This window comes from Corapipo altera, unplaced genomic scaffold (assembly GCF_003945725.1).
Source record: "Corapipo altera isolate COAL_440 unplaced genomic scaffold, ASM394572v1 23, whole genome shotgun sequence".
Taxonomy (NCBI): domain Eukaryota; kingdom Metazoa; phylum Chordata; class Aves; order Passeriformes; family Pipridae; genus Corapipo; species Corapipo altera.
The window spans coordinates 19,332,778-19,353,081 of record NW_020884878.1 but is presented as its reverse complement, the minus strand read 5'-3'; the positions used below and the strand labels follow the sequence as shown (position 1 = coordinate 19,353,081).

General features: G+C 39.7%; 1 protein-coding gene across 1 annotated transcript; it reads right to left on the bottom strand.

Annotated features, from left to right (window-relative positions):
• Positions 1–120: 120 nt before the first annotated feature.
• Positions 121–20,141, bottom strand: FBXO33 (F-box protein 33). The gene is made up of 4 exons (XM_027638420.1): positions 19,627–20,141; positions 13,112–13,222; positions 6,519–7,204; positions 121–2,522 (listed from the first exon to the last, which is right to left on the bottom strand). Exons 1-4 carry the CDS (start codon positions 20,139–20,141, stop codon positions 2,251–2,253), a joined length of 1,584 nt encoding a protein of 527 aa, XP_027494221.1. The 3' UTR covers positions 121–2,250.
• Between the last annotated feature and the right edge of the window lie 163 nt (positions 20,142–20,304).

Sequence of the window (20,304 nt, the reverse complement as noted above, 5' to 3'; positions counted from 1 at the left end):
CAGCACAGTCAGCCACTGCAGGGCACAGCAGCTCTTCCACAGCTGACCAGACATCTGCAGTTTTCATTCAGAATGCACAGCTGTGTACTCTGAGTACGGATAAAATGCCAAACTGAAGCATTGCAGGTATTCATAATCTATTTAATAGTGGGACACCAAAGAAGTACTACACATTTTTCTTGAGCACATTAGATTTTGATTTAAGCAATTGCAATGGATGCAGTAATTTCCCAAAAATAGTATTCTATATTCTACAATCCACAGTTTACTGTATCAGTCTAATAGGTCATATAATGATATACTGTTTGTGCTAACTGGTCTGATCTTTAGCAAAGCATCCTTCCCCTTCCTCCACCACCCAAAAATTGTTGACAAAATTCAGCCAAATTAAAAAAAAAAAAAAAATTACTGTATGAATTATTTTAGATTCTTCTGCTGACCTACACACAATGGGAGCTACCAGTTACACACAGCTTATGAATGATGTTGCGTTTTAATTCTAAAAATCTTCATGCTGACAACAATAAAATATTTTATACAGCGATCAATTTTTAATGCTTTATTCATTGATTAAAAGAATATAACATTTAACATAAACCATACAACATCAGTCATCAATTCAAACATTCAGCTGGTTTCCTTACATTTTCTGTCAGGAGTTTTTTTTTTATCTGATCACATTTGTAAGATAAAATCTCACCACATCTGGCATATACACACACTGTGCCAGTGGATTCACTCTACTGATGTACATATAAAATCCGCATGGTATGTGCTCACTGGAGACAAAACAGCGCACACCTGTCAAAAGGTCATTTTAATATAAGATGGTAAAACCATTTGTAAAACACATATAAACTTTTTCCATAAATAGAATCATATCTGGACATCTGTTGCATAAATTGTGTTTTCCAAAGCTTACAATATAGCAGCCAGGTCTCAGCACTGCTGGGCACCCACGTTGGCCACTTACTTTATTATTGCAGACTGTCCTTTAAACATTAAATGCACAACATTCGTACCACTTAAAACTGGGGTCAGGTGGAAGTCTCACAGAGACCACGTCTGTACCGCGGTTGCCCTGAAACAGTTAAATCGGCTTCTAAAGCCTCTCAGATATAACAAGATTTTAAAACATACTTCATGGAATGTTCTTCATGCATCATAGCAGCTCATACCTGTGATAGAACAAGCTTTGTATTTATTTCCTTTCCTTCCTTTACATTCACTATTCACAGTGAAACAGGTGCATGTTTGTTAAGAGTTCTGAGGTTGCTGACTGAGCCACAGCACAGCTGTGTACCACAGGTCGAAATTCGACCTTATATATTACAATCTAGCAGTATCTGGCTGGCCAAAAGTTGGCCTGCCCCTGCCAGCATGTGGGCACTTCTTCGTTTTTAATCTATTCTTTGGCAGCTGACACAGGCGCTGACAGAGAAAATCCAGTGACTTGGTTGTTAGGGATTTCACGACTAATGTTTGTTTGCAGGTGTAGACCTTTGTATTGAAGTCTTCACTGTTATGTGTTTACCTCATCGGAGTGCACATTCTTGCTTTTTCCTTTTAAACTTTGGCCCAAAGCTAACTTTTAAGGAAGATGACAGAACATGAGAAGAAACAAGGAGGAGTTTGCAAAGAATCCAAAAGACTACAGCTTATGGAGTGAATCTGTAAGTGCAGGTACCTGAACGCTAGTGTTTCACACCGCCGCTTAACAGCTAAGGAAAGCCGAGAATGGAGTTAAGTCATGCTTCAGAATCCGCACGTGAAATAAAGCAAGGTAGGAGTCTTAGAGTGAACAGCCCTGGAGAGACTTCTCGTCCTTTAAGCCTATTAAGCAGCATGCTACTGGATTAAGCACACAATGACAGCACAGAAATCCACTTGACTATGAATATGGGTATTAAAAACAGTTGGCTCCCGAGCACAGGACTCCAATAGCAAAATAATTCAAAATGCAGTTACTCAAGTAAAGTAAAGTTAGCCGGCAACCTCAGACAGCCTTTGGCTGTATCTCTTAAGGTTTGGTAGACAAGTCCATTAACCGTGAAAACCCTAAACACTGCCACTTTCAGCTTCTAAACCAATACCCGACTACGTTCTTTGATCAAGAAGTAGAATACACATATATAATTCTATATAGCTAATACTGATTAAACACAGCACAAAAGGGGTTAATTCACACTACCGAAAAAACATAATAGGACCCTACTTGCATATGTAACCACAGGAATTGTAAATAAGGAGCTAAATGCCTTCACTGAAGCTCTGCATCTCTCTGTAAAAGTGACGGGTTGGCTCAGTGAAGACACTGAGCAGCTCAATGTCCATGACGGCGTGCCAAGGCCGACCCAATCCGAGAGATACTTGCTCAATGAAATTGTGTACTGGATCCACATCCTGATCAGCCAGTTCTCCTTGGTCGAAATCGATGCTTTCTTCTGTGACTTCCAGTACTTTCAGGTCAGAGCCACGAAGACGAGCGATTGCTATAAGATTATGAGCCCAAACAGTGTAACCTAGGGTGAAAGAAAAACAAAGTCACTCTGTCATTTTGCTACAAGGCGTTTTCTTACTGCAGAACTTAATATCTGACCATCTTAACATCCTTCCCAATCTATTTTGTCACCTTCCATCTGGCAGAAACCCCCTAGGGCACGGTGGGGGATTTTTTGATTGCAAGTGGTAAAGCCCCATTTTATACTTGGAATAAGAGAGTATAAAAATATTTCAGGTAGTTTGACTGAGCTTTTCTCGATCTATTTTTTTCTCCACTTGCAGAACAGTGGACTACTTCAAGTTATACATACAATTTCAAACCTCCTGTGATCTACTCTGTAGTATAAATAGAATGAAAAAAGGGAGTAATCAATTATTTGAAGTGAATCCATAAAAGGACTGTTTTAAAAATCTGTGTATGGTAGAAAAAAACCTGAAGTTTGCTTTTGTTGCATTAGAGGTAGAGTTAAAAAAAAATACCACCAAACAAACAAAAAACTAACACACACACAAACTAGAAGCTTCTCCAGGTCACAGCAGTGTATATATGTATATATATTTATGTATATATATATATTATCTACATATACCTTGTTTTTCTGTCTGAGATTAAACACAATTACAAAGTTTCACTCTCTTCACCTTACATACTGGCATCCCTTTTTAAAAATTCCTACTCCCCAGTTACCTATTAGCTTTCTGTGCCCAGGCTAAGGCAAATGCTGAGCTCCTCCTTATTCAGATGCAAACAAAAGCCAGTCAGTCTGGGAACTTCCCTCTTGGGGAGCTCTGCCAAATCAGTCCTTCCACTGCAAAAGGAAAGGCTCATTTCTGCCTCTATCATCATTCTTGCAGGTGCTAAGCTTCTTGGTGAGATGCCCACTTAGATTCCAAGTAAAGCTGCAGTCTGCACAATATTTGAACTGGGAAAGCTAAGCTGCTGAGAAGTAAAAGCTAACTGTGGGTTGGTCTTCCAACAATGCAGCTAACATGCTCCACATCAAAATGTATCAAAATAAGACATAGTTACAGAGACACAATAGAGAAAAGTAAAAGAAACCAGAATGAAAATTTCTCTTTATTACTTCATCAGTTTTCTTCATTCTTTAACTATGTTGCTTAGGGTGGGTTTTCAACAAAGAAGCCTGCACACATCTATATGGCTTATTCCTGGTATATTAACCACTAGGAATGCATGAATTCCCACAACTTTCATATGCTTGATACTTCACCTTCAACACAACTGTCCAGATGAAATTGTCAACAGGCAGCTTAACTTAATGTCCCTTCCTTAAAAGGGACATTAAACTCAATGGAAAACTCCCCCCTGTGTGATGACACTCCCCTATCAGGACATGAAGGAGATCACAACACCTTCCAGTTACCTTGATCATAAAGGAACTTACCAACAAAATTCTTGAAAAAAAGTGCAAGAATAAAGGGAAAAAAACCTTCAGACTAAGTCCCCTTTACCACCTAGTGGTCAGGTATATGGCTTTTGCTATAACCTTTCATGGTGAGATCCTCTGTGCACCGAACAACTATCTTATTCTCAACTTAACCTCATTTTAAATTAACTCTCAAAAGTTTTGCCTGAAATTTCCTAGTGACCTTCCAGCTGCCAAAAAGTCTCTGTCCAGCTAAGTATTCAGAGGTAACAGGGAATGACCATTTCACTACCGGTATCACTGAACAACAAATTCACCATAGGCACACCATAATTTACTCTTCCTAGCAAAAATTTCAAATTCAGCATTGCTCATGGACAGAATGAAACTTAATTAGTATGTTTACAACACAAAGTCATAAAAGCCCACATGAAGTGTCCTTCTGTTGAGGAGGAAGAAAAAAAAAAGCTTCTATTCCCACTGATGTACCAAGTTTCTTACACAGTGCCAGATCATGTCACTATGAGTATCCTACTGTCCTTATCCCATCCCAAATGACCACACACTCTTTACATCCTTTCTTCATTCTGCAAGAATGTATTTAAAATCCTTCAATCTGCTTTCCTCTGCTTTTGAACATGCTACGTTGGTGGAAAGACAGTATGACTTCCCACAAAAGAAAATCTGGAGGCACTCAAGAAAAGAAGTGTCCTTAAGCATATGTTTTCCCTTCCTCTTTTGGTCAGTGGCAGCCAAAACTAGATGTAAATCAAAGCTATTTCCAGAGTAAACTGATATCAAAAGAGGGAACACACACATACACACAAAAAGTCTGAGAAGTTTGGAAACTGAAGAACAACCACTTCAGGAGACCAGAGAAGAAACCAAAGAAGAAACTTTCATTAAAAGTGAATTATGGCACCTTGGTCAAAACCATCACCTTTTCCTGAAGGAAGCTTGACCGTGTAATATGACAAGTGGAGCCAAAAAACATTATATAGTAAACCTCAGAAAACCCAAGCATGAGGCTAAGATGCTGTACTGAGGCATCACAGCATTTCAGATATTTCTTCCTAGTAGTGTTCCTCCTACAGTTGCTACTCTCAAAAAAAGATGTTCACGCTCTAGTACTAGAGGAGTCATATTCACAGCTTAGAAAAGATCAGGAGGCATTTATAAGCAGCTTAGCTAGCTTCTGCTGCAAGGGGGGAAAAGAAGGGTAAAGAATCTGAATCCAAACCTAACAGCAAGGTGATATTTAGTCCTTCTCTCCCCCTGGCAGACACAGCATCTCTCCAAAGAAAGATGTAGCAACAACCATTTGCTAGACAGAACCACCAAAGATGTTTGCTTTCCCAATGCTCTGCACAGACTAATACCTTCTACTGAATAGACATATGCTGATATTAAACGGTATTTACACTAGCTTATGTTTACATGTTTTACAAGCTTTTAAAGTTAGATAATATATGAGAGGCCTTCCCCACAGCAGGAGGATAATTTAAGGTAGCAAATAATTTTTTTTTAAAAAAGGTCCCAAAGTAGTATACAAATGTTAAAAGAAACTACTGAAATCCACACATAGAGTGGTATGGTTGTGTACCAGTATCCAAAATCTGTCACTCCTGGAAACTATAAAGGAGAGAGAGCTGAACTGATCATCATTCCCTGTTCCCCCCCCACCCTGCAATGATTTTTCAGTAGAAGACCAAAAAAAAAAGAGCAAATAAAGCAGGAACTTCTTCTGACTTCAAACAATGGAAATACAAATCTACATCTCCCTCTTCTGAAGGTCTCTCCCATTTGTGCTGAATGACTGGAGATTAACTCCCCAAAGCAGTCTGAAGAAACATATTCATTCTTATGCAACACAGTAACAGTCATCACTTAACGCCTTCATGCATCAGCAAACTTTGTCTTAGTAAGCTGATTCCAGCACAAACAAAAAGCATTATTCTGCATTATTTCAGTTTCAGGTGCCTTAAAATATGTCAAACTGCTTGCAACTTCTAGCAAGTATTGTATTGATGACAGAGCTTAATACTTGTTAAAATCTATTTGCAATTATATGGCAAATAAATAGGTGGGATAAACCTATCTCTGGTATTACTGGTGAAACCAGTCAGTGAGGCAACCTCCTCCACATTACATTTTTTTAGCCTTCATCTGCTGGTAAAGTCTTACCAAACTGGTAAGAAACTTCTTCCCCTCAGCTTTGGGGCACTCAACCCATGTTATTTATCAACAAGAAGCAAAATCATCTAATCCTGCCAGCATATGGGCTCATAGTAAAACAGCAAATGTTTTCAGTGTTCACATTCACATAATCAGTCACTTAGTGGAACTCACAAAGTGCAGACCACTTCTAGGATAAGCCTCCTGGAACACTCAGTTCTTAGTTATCCTCATTTCTGTGAGAACTCTAATAAAATTCTGTGTGACTTCTCAATACAAGTAGAAAGCTACAAGTATGTTTAAAACTCATACCACCTTCAACAACAGCATGTATAGTAACTCTGCAGCAGACTTTGGAACACCACTGCACTAAAATACACTACGATTAGAAAGGCTGAAGTGTTGTAAGCATTTAAGAAGTCACATACTATACCTGTGCAAGGCATTACCTACCATGAACAGCTAGGAGAGACAGCCTTGTGCACCTCCAGGCTAATAAGACAAGTGGATCTTCATTCCGGTTGTCACTAAGATCTGGGAAGGCAGACATATCTACCACATCATTCATTAGTATAAAATGAGTGAGGAACTTGTCATACTGCCTGGATATGAGGTCAACAACAGCCCCTGAAACACAAGTGACATAGCTGTCAAAGTGAATCCTCTCTAAGGGGATACTGGGCTTAAGAATCCTTAACATATCATCACTCTTGACATCAAAAGCCATTATATAGACCCGAAGATTAGTGCTGTTGCGAGTCAGCGCCTGCCAATTCTCATCTTTTGGCATATTGTCCAATGACTTGTGCATTATGGAAACACTGTGGACCAGGAGAGACAGTCGATGCAAAGGCACATGGTTGCTGTCAGCCAGGACTCTTGCCATTTCAGCTGTAAAATCACAGAAATCCAAAGCGAGCGAACGCAGATTCACAAAGCGCTCCAATTCAACCGCAGTGATAAGAGTGGTATTACCAGGGATGTGGTTGTCCAATAAGCTCAGATGTTCCATGGTGTTGGCTATGGGGTTTGATAAGGAGGACAGTGATGTGGGAGTTACTATTTGCAGCATTAACCCACAAGACAGCCATTTCAATTGCCTGCTATTGCCTAATATCTCTTCAAACAGCTGTTGGATTCTGCAAGTAAACAAAACAGACAATGATCCTATTAAACATGGTTTAGTCTTACCAATTGCATATCATTCAATTTTTTTTTTTATTCAAGAACTATTATTCTTTTATTTACAGCCTTATTCTGCAGAAAGGTCCTATTATGGTTCTTGTGAACTACAAAATGTTGTAACCTGACTGCAGACCTCCCACAGCAATTTAACCTTTGCTGCACTTAAAAGGTTAAAATTGTTAACTATCTTGAAAGAAATTATGTACTTTGTCTTTCAAAAACAGTGGCACACCATGAACCTTCACTTCATGTATTTTCCAGCATGTATTTAACACCCTCCCACATACATTTTAAGGTTATGCAAATAAGAAAACCTGTAATGCTTTTAGAACACAGCTCTTGTTTTTAAAAACAGCTCTTCGTATTTGCTAACCTCTCTAGAACTGCAAATTCAATATGGAAAAAAAAAAGTAATTCTCAATTAAAGGTGGCAGAAACTTGACTCTGAGCATAAGTTAGAATGATCTGAAACTATCTGCTTGACCTTGTTCGTTAAATGGTAAAGAAGAAACATATAAGAATATTCCTTAAATATTCCAAATGTGCAGCTAACTGGATTTTCAAGTGCCAACAGGTTCAAGTTTTACCAAAACAACTTGGACCCAGTAGCATTTCAATCTCAAATTATCAGTGCCAATGATCATTATGCACTTACTCAGACGCACCCCACCTCTCCTAACCCCCACTTTTCTTTTAGTGATGTTCTTTATGTGGGATATTCATTCAAAAAGGCAACAGAATTATTTTAAATTTTTAATATTAAATGAAAACAGTTCAGTCAAACTTCACAAACTTTCTTCATATAATTATTTTTCCAGTCTTCATCCCGCAGCTGCTAAGGCTCAAAAGAGTCCTCCTGCCCAAATGACAAGTGTTCTTTTAGCATATTAGGACACATGTGCAGATGAACATTTCATCTCCAACCCTGGTCAGCCAGAAGGAAAGATCAGCATTAAAGGGAAGTGGTTGAGCCAGGCTATGACAGTCCCATGAAACATTAAGAAATAAGATACAAACACCTCCAGTACAAAGTTAGCAGAAATCTTTGCGCCTCAGATCAGATAATGTTTTTGCACAGAACACTTTTTCCTTTATTGCTATCAATATCTGTATACTTTATACATCTAAGCAAAACAACATTGTAAAGTTGTTATTCTCATACATGTAACTTTAATGAAGAGAATGTTCAGACAAAATCAAAAGTTTAGCCCACTATCCCAACTGACAGCAGAGAAACACTAACACCTTAAGGTGACAGAACAAGGAAAGCACACAGGGATATTTCTCAAATATCTCTCTAGTTTCCAAAACTTTGTAACTCAGATCTCCTGAGCCAGAGGCAGCTTTATATATTTTGCAAATCTCAGGGACTTCAGTTCTACAAATTTATCCAGGTTCCTCCTCCCTTAGCTGAGTAAGCGTTTAGCAACTATAACATCCAATAATAAAGAACTTTGCAGTGTGGTTCCCCTCTCTTGCTTGCTCTGAACCCATCACCTACTACCTTTGATGCCCCATACTCCTTCTGTTGTAAGGAAGTCAAAGATCAGTCCTCATTCATCCTCTCCCTCTTCAAATCTTTATTCATAGAATCACAAAATCATAGAATCAGCTGGGTTGGAAAGGACCTCCGAGATCATCAAGTCCAACCCTTGATCCACTACCACAATGGTTACTAGACCATGGCACCAAGTGCCACATCCAGTCTCATCTTAAAAACCTCCAGGGACGGAGAATCCACCACTTCCCTGGGCAGCCCATTCTGATGCCTGATTACCCTCTCTGTAAAGAATTTCTTCCTAATATCCAACCCAAACCTCCCCTGGCAGAGAGCTTAAGACCATGCCCTCTTATCTTACTGACAGCTGGCTGAGAGAAGAGACCAACCCCCACCTGGCTACAACCTCCTTTCAGGGAGTTGTAGAGAGTGATGAGATCTTCCCTGAGTCTCCTCTTCTCCAGGATAAACCACCCCAGCTCCCTCAGCCTCTCCTCACAGGACTTGTGCTCAAGTCCCTTCACCAGCCTTGTTGCTCTTCTTTGGACCCTTTCATCCCCTCTCTTGTCTGCATGTGCTTTCTTCCTTCTCCTGTGAAGGTACTGAGTTTGTAAGGCCTGACTTCTTTTAAGCAGAAAAGTTTGTGTGGTTATTGTATTTATCTATTGAACATCTCAAGTTCCAAAGGTTTTGCCTATATAGTCAACAGGTCAGAATACTTTGATTTTTCTAGATTTCTCCAAATATTTATTTCAAATTGAGGACTGGCAACTGTGACACAAATTAAACACAGTTTTAAACAAAGGGTGAGACTCACAGACAGTGTAATTTTTCTATTTTATTCCTAAATTCTTTTACGGTTCAGATGAGCCTTGTTTGATCCTGGCAATGTTTGCTTCATAACTGTTCTTGTCAGTGCTTATACTGAAGGCAGATTTTCTCACAGTCTCCCAAAGAAAAAGATTCTACCACAGCAACCTCTCAAATTTCTTCCAAACACCCTTCCCTACTCCCTCACCATACATCTATGAAAGGTTCTCTAATGGCTGCAGCTGTGGTAGGATTCATTTTGTAATAGCCCAGGTAGTCAATCTTAATAGTGTGCTTGTAATATTTTACAGAATTATTAAAGACAGTTTTGAGTTGCTCAGTAGAATACTACCATCTATGTGCCTCGTTGCACTACAAATCTGTTAAATTGTGGTTCTCATACAACTTCAAACATCTGAGCTTAGAAGAATACTATTCTAGTACTTGCACAGTTTAATAAAAAGAAATATGATATAGAACTCTGCAGCTGTAGAGCGGGTTCTCTCCCCAGTGGGAATTGCACTAAACTTTTTAAAAGAGAGATACTGATTTAATGCGATCTACATATCAACTTTTTAATGCAAGCACAGAAGTATTTATACAAGTATTTAGATTTGTACTGCTAGTCTAACGACCTGTAAGTCCTAAGAAAAATTAACTAAGAACTGGAGAAAGTTAATAAAACGAGATCAAACATGTCAGTAGAGAGTATTTAACAGAAATCATTTCTGGATTGTTTTTAATATCTGCTTTATACAAGGCCAGACAGAAAGCACTATATATGGTCATTCATTTTAACAAATAAATTTTTTAAAGTCCTCAACAGGTTTTTTTTTTCCTCCCCTGCAAATTCTTAAGTACATTCTATTTTTCATAAACAGATTGCATCTAACTGGAGTTTGCTGTAATAGTCTGAACCGTGTTCTAGAAATTTAGACACATCACGTGACTTCTTGGAAATTAACACCTGCCTTATTTTTGTATTAACTTCAACTGCCTAACATGTAGTACAACATTTATCCCAACTTACACACAATTATTTCAAAGTTCACTTATAAAACTAAAGTTTGAGAATATAACAGAAAATACAAGCAGAACTCAGCATATGCAAAGAAGCAATATAACCTATTGATGTCTCAACAAGCTTAATCAGTTCCCCTTTGCTCCCTGTAAGCGGCAATTGTGGTTTTTTACCATCGACCTGAAACCTACAAATTACTAAACTGAAGCAAACTCTTTTAAAAATAAAAAACTCAAAATAATTTACTTTCACAATTAATCCCCCAAACAGTGCTTTCATCCAGAAGACAGACTGAAGCCTGATTAGACAGGCCGAGTTACTGCTAAAGCCCCAAAACCAGTTCTAACCAGTACTGAAGCGCATCCATGGCCCTGGACAGGAAGCAAACAAACTAGCAAGGTCCATATGGAAGCCATCAGCAACCAAAATGGTTTTTTTAACACAGGCTAAACTGGTTCTTTTGGAAACCAAATTACCTGAACCATAGAGATCAATCATGAGAAGCAGATTTCAGAAAGCCAAAATTTTAAACAACTACCCTTTGTTCAACTCAAAACAAATTTAATGTTTACACTGAGTTTCCCAACATTGAGGAACAGAGTTATGAAGACAGTTTTAGGAAGTAACCAGGGGATACACATGCTACACAGAAAAAGAACAAGCATTACAAACTCATACTGATCACCGCAAAAGTATTTTTGAAAACACAAACCAAAGCTTTCTCTGCCTCAGGACAACCCTTAGTCTTAACCTGGGGAAGCATCCTACTGGTTCTGTGATAGCTGAGATTTCACCCTCAGTCTGTTACACTCAGATCAATGCAAAAGATTTAAGGAAACATCACATTTTCTTCCCTTACTGCTATAATTGCAGGGAGTTCCTGAAACAGCTAGTAAAGTTTATCACCATACAGGTTCCAAAAAATCCTCAACTACCAATAGCACTGTCTTCAAAGGTTGCTCATATCTTTCACTGTTAGTTATCAGTATCCATGCTTTGCAACTTAACTGGTGCAAACCCTAAGTGCAAAAGACAAGGCTAAGAAGCTATAAAGATTTACTTTCTGAAGTAAATCTGGTGCTAGTGCTGATAAACTTCAGAAAACCAAATAAAACACTGCCATCTTTAATTTAGACAAGAACTAGCAGGTCCCAAGTATATTGTTTTATTTTAGCAAAAAGCCAAAAAAACCCCCAAAAACTCAAAAAACCCCCACCAACCAAAAAACGAAGACCAAAACAAACCAAACAAAAAACAGGTAGCATTTATTTCCTCTTTCCAAAACCTGCACAGTTCAATACTCACCTAAAAGACTAACATCAAGTTAAATAATGAGTTTGGAAGGGTTTATGGCTCCCAAAATGTGCAGACTAATTTGAAGAAACATTTAACCATGCGCTCAGCGGAGTAAACATCTGCTTAGATGGCTCTCTTCAAGACCCTTGGCAAAGATTTGGTTATATATTTACATTTTCACAAAGGATATGAAATAAAAGAGCTTTTACTGAATCAGCCTTTTACCTGCACACAGCACTACAGTACCTACATTAGACAGAACTGCAAATTGTTCTGAGTTCTGCATTCTAAACATAACAGATAACAAAGACACAGTATGTGACTCACAGTTTGCACTGGTTTGCAAACTTAGGTCAGGACCAAACACTTGACGATTGTGTTCACATACATACACTGATCTGACAATATACCTATATTAGTTCTAAAAATCGCTCAAAACAAAAATTAGTAAGGATCTAGACGGGCTGTACTTACTCCACTCTCAAGTCACTGGGAGAAAGATGTTTAAACTGACACAAATTAAAATTACAGTATTCAGTTTTTATTATATAGGAAGTTTTAGCAGAACTGCTAAAATAGTTAAGTTAGCATCACGCCCTTTGGGGTAATTTATTCCACAAATAAGTAGCTTTTTACACTGTATTTAACCTTTTCCAAAGAAGAACAAATAACTATTCTGATTATAAGCATTCAAGGACTGTATCATAATGTAATTATGGCAAGCTAAAATACATCTCTGAACTAAACAAGCACATTGTCAGCTGTGATCTTCCAAGAATTGTGCAAACACATAACCTAGTTTGGAGATACAACTAGAAATCAGTTGTAGCAAGTAAACTTGAAAGAGAACATAAACACAAACATATTTTTGACTCTTGTGCAATACAACAAATTACTTCCTTTTCTAATTTTTTTCCATGCACAGCAATAGTAGAGGTGCTGGTAACAACCCCTCAGCCCTCCTCTCCCTTTGTGCCATTAACATAATATTATTTCTAGAACACAATGAAAAGAGGAAAGAAAGGATTCTCACCCTGATGAGAAGGGAGAAAAAAACCCAGAACAGCCACAAAACCAGACTACTTCATGTAAATAGCAGAAACAAGAATTTAGATTCTCATCCTGTTAAAAAACTCAAAGTTCTCTCAGTCTTGTATTTCAGAAACGAAAATCTGTGTTTCATTACCTATTTTTATTATTTTACTGTGTTTGATAATTTACAAATACAAAACTTACTGTTTAATCTTCTTGCCATCCGGGTCAACCTTTCCAAGGTATGTATTTGATATACTTCCATGTTGCTGCAGAATGCTTATATCCCCAAAAAGACTTAACTTCTGGAGGTTCCTACAAAACAACAAAATAAAAAGGAATCTGTACACAAAATTAAAACAACGTGAGAAATCATTCTGGATAAGACAAATACAGGCAATAAGAATCCACTATTATATGGACCACAGTCTGTATTGGGACTGTATTCTACTGTCCTAGAATACAGGCACACATGGAAGTACAGAAACTGAGACTGAAGTGTAAAGGGGAAGAGGACTACTTGAACTGCTGAACCAGCTGTAATAGCAAATGCCGGTTTTCAGTCACCACAGTATTTTCAGCAGGCCAGCAGCACCACAAAGAAAACTTCTAGCGGTGGTTTCATGCAATTTTTAACCCTTGGAACATGTGTGTCGAGTATCACAGACGAAAACATCAAATACTTATTTCTTTTAACATTTAACACCGCATTGAATGCCCAAGTAGAACACAACCACGAAGAACCTTTCTGAGCACTTACATACATCAGCTGGTTTACAAATGGGAGCCCAACCCTGCCTCAACTGAGGCATCACAAACCTCAGGCAGGGATAGCGAAAGCTCCCCACGCCATAACCAGTATCTAATTTCTGTTATATCAAAGTAGGGGAAGCTGTTCTAATATTTCCTATCAGTGAGGGTTAGTGGTCCACCATGACATACAGCTTTAACTTTTAGAAGGGATACCTAAAAAGAGTGAAAGAGGAACCTCTAAGTATATGCTGGACATCACACAGTACACTAGACAGTCACTGTTCCTTTCCCTATTTTTCTGACATGCACCTTTTCTATTCCTAAAACAGATCGAGCAAGAGATATGAAAATGACTGCAGTTTTAGAGCAGCTTAGAGTGATGTTTGCTTTTAAGATTATTATTTTTTTAGTTGACTAAGTTTTGGGTCAACATTTCTTTTATTTATATATGGTGTAAATTAATTTACTCCTAACATGAAAGGACTAGTCTACAATTGATAATTAACATGGCAGAAACTCCAGTTTCATCACAAATGGATACAGAAGTTAAATTAATCTTTAACAATTATTTCTTCTGGCTTACAAATCATACGCTAATATTTCAGATCAGCTTTGAGAAAAATGCAATACAATTACAATGCTCAAAGTATAGGGAAGCTCTGGTACAGTTCACTTCATTCACAGTACAATTTCATATTCTACCAAAAGGAGCGGGGGAAAAAGTATTACGTAGCCAAGTTTTAAGTTTTTAAGTATGAACTGCAGTCTGTAATTGGTATCTAGCATAAATCATAATTTAGCTGTTTTGAAGTTTCTGTATTCAATAACAGTACACTGATTTCCTGAAATCTATCTACTGTTGCACCTAGTACTCTTCTTCTATTGGTGAACAACAACTTAATAGCAAGATCCATGAACTTCATATAAAGTCTGACAATAGTGGAGCAAAATACCTAGAATTTACAACTGTTTCTGAAATTCTAACTATTTAATATTTATTATTTTAAATACAGGACTACTGTACTGATGATACACTAAAATAAACTGAGTCTTTACCACGTGATCAATATTCTATAAGTCTGACTAAGACAATGCCTGATCATACTAAAGAGTAAGCTTGGCAGAGAAACCTAAAACACTGGTACCACCACACCACCACCAAGAGTATTTTGGGCTCTGCTTTCCTCAAAAGCTGTAAGAGAGAGTCTGGTGTGACAGAAAAAGTATCAGAAACCTCCACCTGGTCTGAAAAGCAGTGTTCACAGCTATGCTATAATTAAGCCTTTATCTTCTAATCTCAGTGACTTAGTTTGGAGAGCTAAGAGCCAAAATGCAATCCTCAGAACAGTTCTGAACCACCTGCACATTCACACCACACACAGGTCTTGCTTAGTGCTACTCATACCCCCAGCAAATGCTACCATAGGCAGATATTAATTTGAGGACTACCAAACTACACGACACATGAAACACTAATTACTAGTATCCCACACATTTTTTACTACATCTATTTGACCGCCATTTCATGCACTACAGAGACACACAGAAAAGTTCTCTACCTGAAAACTTAAACAATGACAACATCCAATTATTTTTCCACTCACAGCACAGTTATTACCATCAAGAAATCTAATCACAGTTCAACACAATGTTAGATTTCTGTTACTATTTGCAGCGTCATACAACCTCTATGGCATTCAGCTCACATCTCATCTTTGTTTCAGAGAGTCAGTAAAGTGATCATTATTTAAATAAAATTATTTAGAAGTTAATTGTCATCTTTTGCTAAAAGTAATAATGGTATCTTAATTCTGTGTAGTACCCATACATACAGCTGGGGAAAAATGTGTTTTGGAGGGATTTCTAAACGATTTATTTTCTACTAGCTCAAAAAGCACACTATAAGTAATAAGTTTCTTACATCTTCAGTTTTGGTTGGTCTTTATGAATAACTAATCAAAAAAAGAACAAAATGTACTTGCTTACATTTAAGATGAACAAATCATTTAGGCACATATTGTATTATTATACCAGTTTCTGCCAGTTCCAGCTGCCTGGTCAGATCAATAGAAGAGAGTAGTTAGAAAACCTTAAATACAGATGCAGTCTACTGTTTTGATCAATTCACCAATATTTGGCAACTCCAAGACAGATACCATACTTCACCAAGATACCACAGTTTTACAGTAATCTGCATTTATGTTTCCACAGCAAAGATCAAACAAGACACATAATTTAACATACTGCAGAGGAGATGCTGGGGGACGTATGTGTCACTATTTCCCTATCTTCCTTTGTAAGCAAGGAAGGAGGAATAGGAGAGACTATGCTTTGGGATTCCAAGTTACATAAAAGAACACAGGATTTTCCTACTGAATGATCACCAGTTGGTTATTAGCTGCTGTACACACTCAAGTGACTCACACAAAGTTCATCTCCCTCCCACCTGCCTTCCAGAACTTAGTTCTAAAAGATCAGTTTGAGAAGGTGCAGACCATGAGGATCTAAGAAACATCATCATGCCCACCCACAGCAATTTTATTTAATAATAAAGTAGAACATCAGCTGTTTAAACAGTAATACACTGTTATTTTCCTTCAATTTCAGTCATAAACATAACTCATGGAAGAGTTATACAGATCACTATAAATGCTACTTTAGCACCTTCTAATTAAATAAAGGACAGATTTTCAGAGCTCATCAAGGCCCCAGTGATATTAAAGCAATATTTTGGGAGTAATACGCTGCCACACACAAAACAAAGTTTATGGCAACTTGAGCTCTACCTCAAATATGAGACAGACCTAGAACGTACCTTTCTGGATGGTAACACTGGCTGCCAGCAGGAATACTTGTCAGAAAATACTATCAGTCCTTTTCAAACCAAGTTGTGGACAAGTTGTTATTTCCTTAATTCCCTCAGAATTAGCAAAGGTCAATCCAAAATATTTTTGTATTTTTCTGTACTTTATAAAAATATTTCTATTTTTCTATATTTTTCTTAACACACAGATTTGCTCAGAAATCAGCAATTTCGTGTTGTACAGAAAATGCTTTTAGTGGCAAACCCACACATCACTCTCCTCTAGCCAGGAGAGCATTTAGAATTACTTTTAGTCATTACATTTCTTAGGTCCTGCAATATTGTAGATCCTCAAGGAATTCTAGAGCCATCTAAAGTACGTGTTTTTTCCTGCAAGGAGGGTTGTTACTGTAATAATAAATTTAAAACTCCACAACAACGTTACACAGTTAAGAAACAGCATCACAAAAGTAGATTTTTTCCTCTCCAGTTCTGAAGTAAAAGATGGAAACTTTTGTGAACTTCTCAAAAAGCTATCATAAGGGCTGACAGGAGTTACAAAAGAACTGTCCTGTTCGAAACTTAATTACAAAAGGAATACATTTACAGTGATTCAGCCACTGGATAAATTAAAAGCCCTGCTGTTTCCATTATTCTGGAAATTACAATAGCTATCCCATGTACAGTGACATACAGCAAAAACAAGAAGGAATTACTCATTATCCTTGAGTTACAGATAAATAAAGATAAGCAGAGAAATTAAGTGACTGGACTGCAGTCCTTCCTTAGACAAAACAAAGCATAAGGCAGGTGACAATGCCTCCAGTTTAGACATTAGGTGGTCACAGTAAGAACCAAGCAGCAATTTGGCACAAGTTCATGTTCCTTCTCAACTCATTTCAATCTCAAAAATCTACTTAAAGAACTAAAACCCAGTGTTCTACATGCCAACTAAATAGTTACTGGTAGTTACTCTGCAAGAAAAAAACCTAAACAGTTTGAGGGGGAAAAACAAGTCTAATCTGAAACTAAATCTGAAAAAAGGGCCAAGTGTTTAATGTAAATCCCACGCACACACACACATTTTAAAAAGCTCATTAAAAAAAAGCCTGCTGTTATAACCAGGTACCCTGTGTTCCCCAATCATGCATTATTCATTTCAAAACAAAAGAGCAGCATGTAAATGATTTGGAGACAGCAAGAAAGTACAGCAATGCAAAATTCTATCCAACTTGGTAACTTTTCACCTCTGGCTTACCACCAAAATTATACTAATCTACCAGGTACTGGAGAAACAACTACTTATGCGTAGTATTTTACTGCAGTCCTGAGTTACACTGTGCACACAGAATCTGTGAAATGAACTTCATAAAGCAAATGTCCTTGTACAGATTTCAGATAAGGCGACGGAGAATGAATCTTTTTTCAAAAGAAAAAAGTGTACCAAAAGCCTTCTCAGAACGCTTTTAATTTTGACAGTCTCTTACTTTAGTGAGGGAAAAAACCTATTTAGTTTTTCAACAACCCCCTCGAGGCAACATCTCCTGCGGATGCTATCTATTTTAAAATTCCAAGCCCGTGTAGCGATATTTGTCTCAGATCGGATAATCGCCGCCATCATTTCAGTATTTTTTCCACTTATGATACCAGCAGCATTTCCTGAAGATTCGACAGTTAAGTGAAAGCTCCTGAAAGGCAAGAGAAGACCAATCAAGAGACCATTAGGATTCGCACACCAAGGATTCACCGGGTGAGAAATAAATTAAGATAAAGGTGAGCTGGGACTAACGAGGTGTTTTCAGAAGTAAGGTCTGTAACTCTCAACCATCGGGGCTGCACCACAGGAAGTACCTGCTGGGTGCAAGAGAGCAGAGGAACTGAGACTTCACACACCACATTTGCATTCATGTGAAACCAACGAGGAATTGCATTTAAAGTTCTCTTGCTACAATTCAAAATAAAGAAGCAAGGGAGGCCTCAAGCTATTCTCTAATCTCCCCGGAATCAAAGAGGGGCAGTGACAAGCCCATGACTCAGTTGCAGACAGTTTTCTGAAGGCCATCCACAAGGTTTAATTCATCCTAAGGATGTCCTGAAACACCTGCAGTTCTCCCCCCCCCCCCCTCACAGGTAAAGCAAATGCACACAGAGGGGAAATTATATTAACCATTTCCTATCCTAAAATCTGCATGGCCTTCCAAACTCATCATAGCCTAATTGTAATACCCTTGCTTTCCTGTCCTAGGTGCTGACTACAGGCCATATATTAGGGTATCTGATTATTATCTTTAAAAGAGAGATTTATCTCGATCACACCCACACATGGTAAAGAGAATGCAAGTATTTTCATTTTAAAGACCTTAAAGCTGAGGAAATTATCTAACCCGCCAAAGTAAACTGTGAAAAAGCAGGATCTATGCGCATTTTAAGTACAAACCACAGGAAGATACTTCTATCATTTAAATTCAACTTGGCCAAGAAAGTCCTACGTGTGGAGCGCTTTTTCAATAAACAAACAAACGTAAAAACCTCCTCCCAGTTGAAACCGAGTCAAACCTCAGTTTAGCAGATAACACGAGCGCTGGAATGAAAGCTTAGCTTTTCTACGGCAAAAACCCTCACAGCTAGAGAGGTGAAAGCATTTTACTGGGGCAGTAACTCAGTATACCAGTGGTGTGATTTTAACATCCCCTTCTTACTAATTTCTCGTGACAATTTTTTTCAAGCACGCATAAGATCCAAACCCTGTCTGTAGCTCTGTTTTAAGTGAGAAAGGTGCCTTTGTTAGGCACCAGATTCAAACTCCCGGCTCTCACTCGCTCCGCTGGAGCCGCATTCCCCCCCTTTCCATCCAAAGGACGAAGAACTTTTTATTACTGTAGCTATGTCAGTTCTGCGCACTGACCAGCTGATCGCCAGCTGGACATCTGAGTTTATTTGCTTATATTCCCCACCAAACTACACTATATGATAAAAATTTGTTATTTCCGAGCGGTGCGGCCCCGTTCCTGCCCAACACCGCAGAGCAGGGCTCCGGCCGCAGCCCCGGCACGAACCGGCCGCCGCCGGCTCGGGCGCTGTTTCCGCTCGCAGAACCCGGCGGAACCGGCCCTGCGCGGCCCGGGGGGCCCCGCCTGCCCCCCGCCCCGCTGCGCGGAGGTACCTGTTGTTTCGGACGCTGCTCAGGACGCACAGCACCAGCTCCAGATAAGTCCTCAGCAGGTCGAGCCAGCGCGGGCTCAGCGGCGGCGGCGCCTCCCCGTCCCCCGCCGCCGCGGCGCCCTCGCCTGCCGCCGCCCCCCCTCCGCCGCCGCCCGTGGGGTAGTTGTCGGCGGCGAACTGTACGCGGAGCTCACGGACAAACCAGCCGCACTTGCGCATGAGGAACTCGAGGCGCGGGCGCTCGGCGGGCGAGACGCGGAGACTGAGGCGGAGGCGCGGCCAGAGCGCCGGGTAGAAGAGGCACTCCCGCCAGTGCGAGCAGGCGGCCGAGGCCCGCAGCCGGTCGGGGGCCGCCAGGAAGGAGAATATGTGGACCACCAGCTCGCTGGGCAGGGAGCCGGCGCCCACCGCCTCCCCGCACACCGACATGCCTGGCGCCGGCCCCAGCCCCGCGGCGGCGGCCCCGGGCGGCGGCCCCGGCCTGGCCTGCGGCTCCTGCGACACAAACAACAACATCAATGACACGGCGCGGGGGGGGCGGGCGCCAGCCGGGACGCGCCTGCTACCGGGATGCACCACTCGCGCCGCCGCCGGGGGGGGGGGGGGGACGGGGGAGCGGACCGGGAGCTACCACCGCGCGGCGCGGCGGGGAGAGGTGGTCCGGTCCAGCCACCTCAGA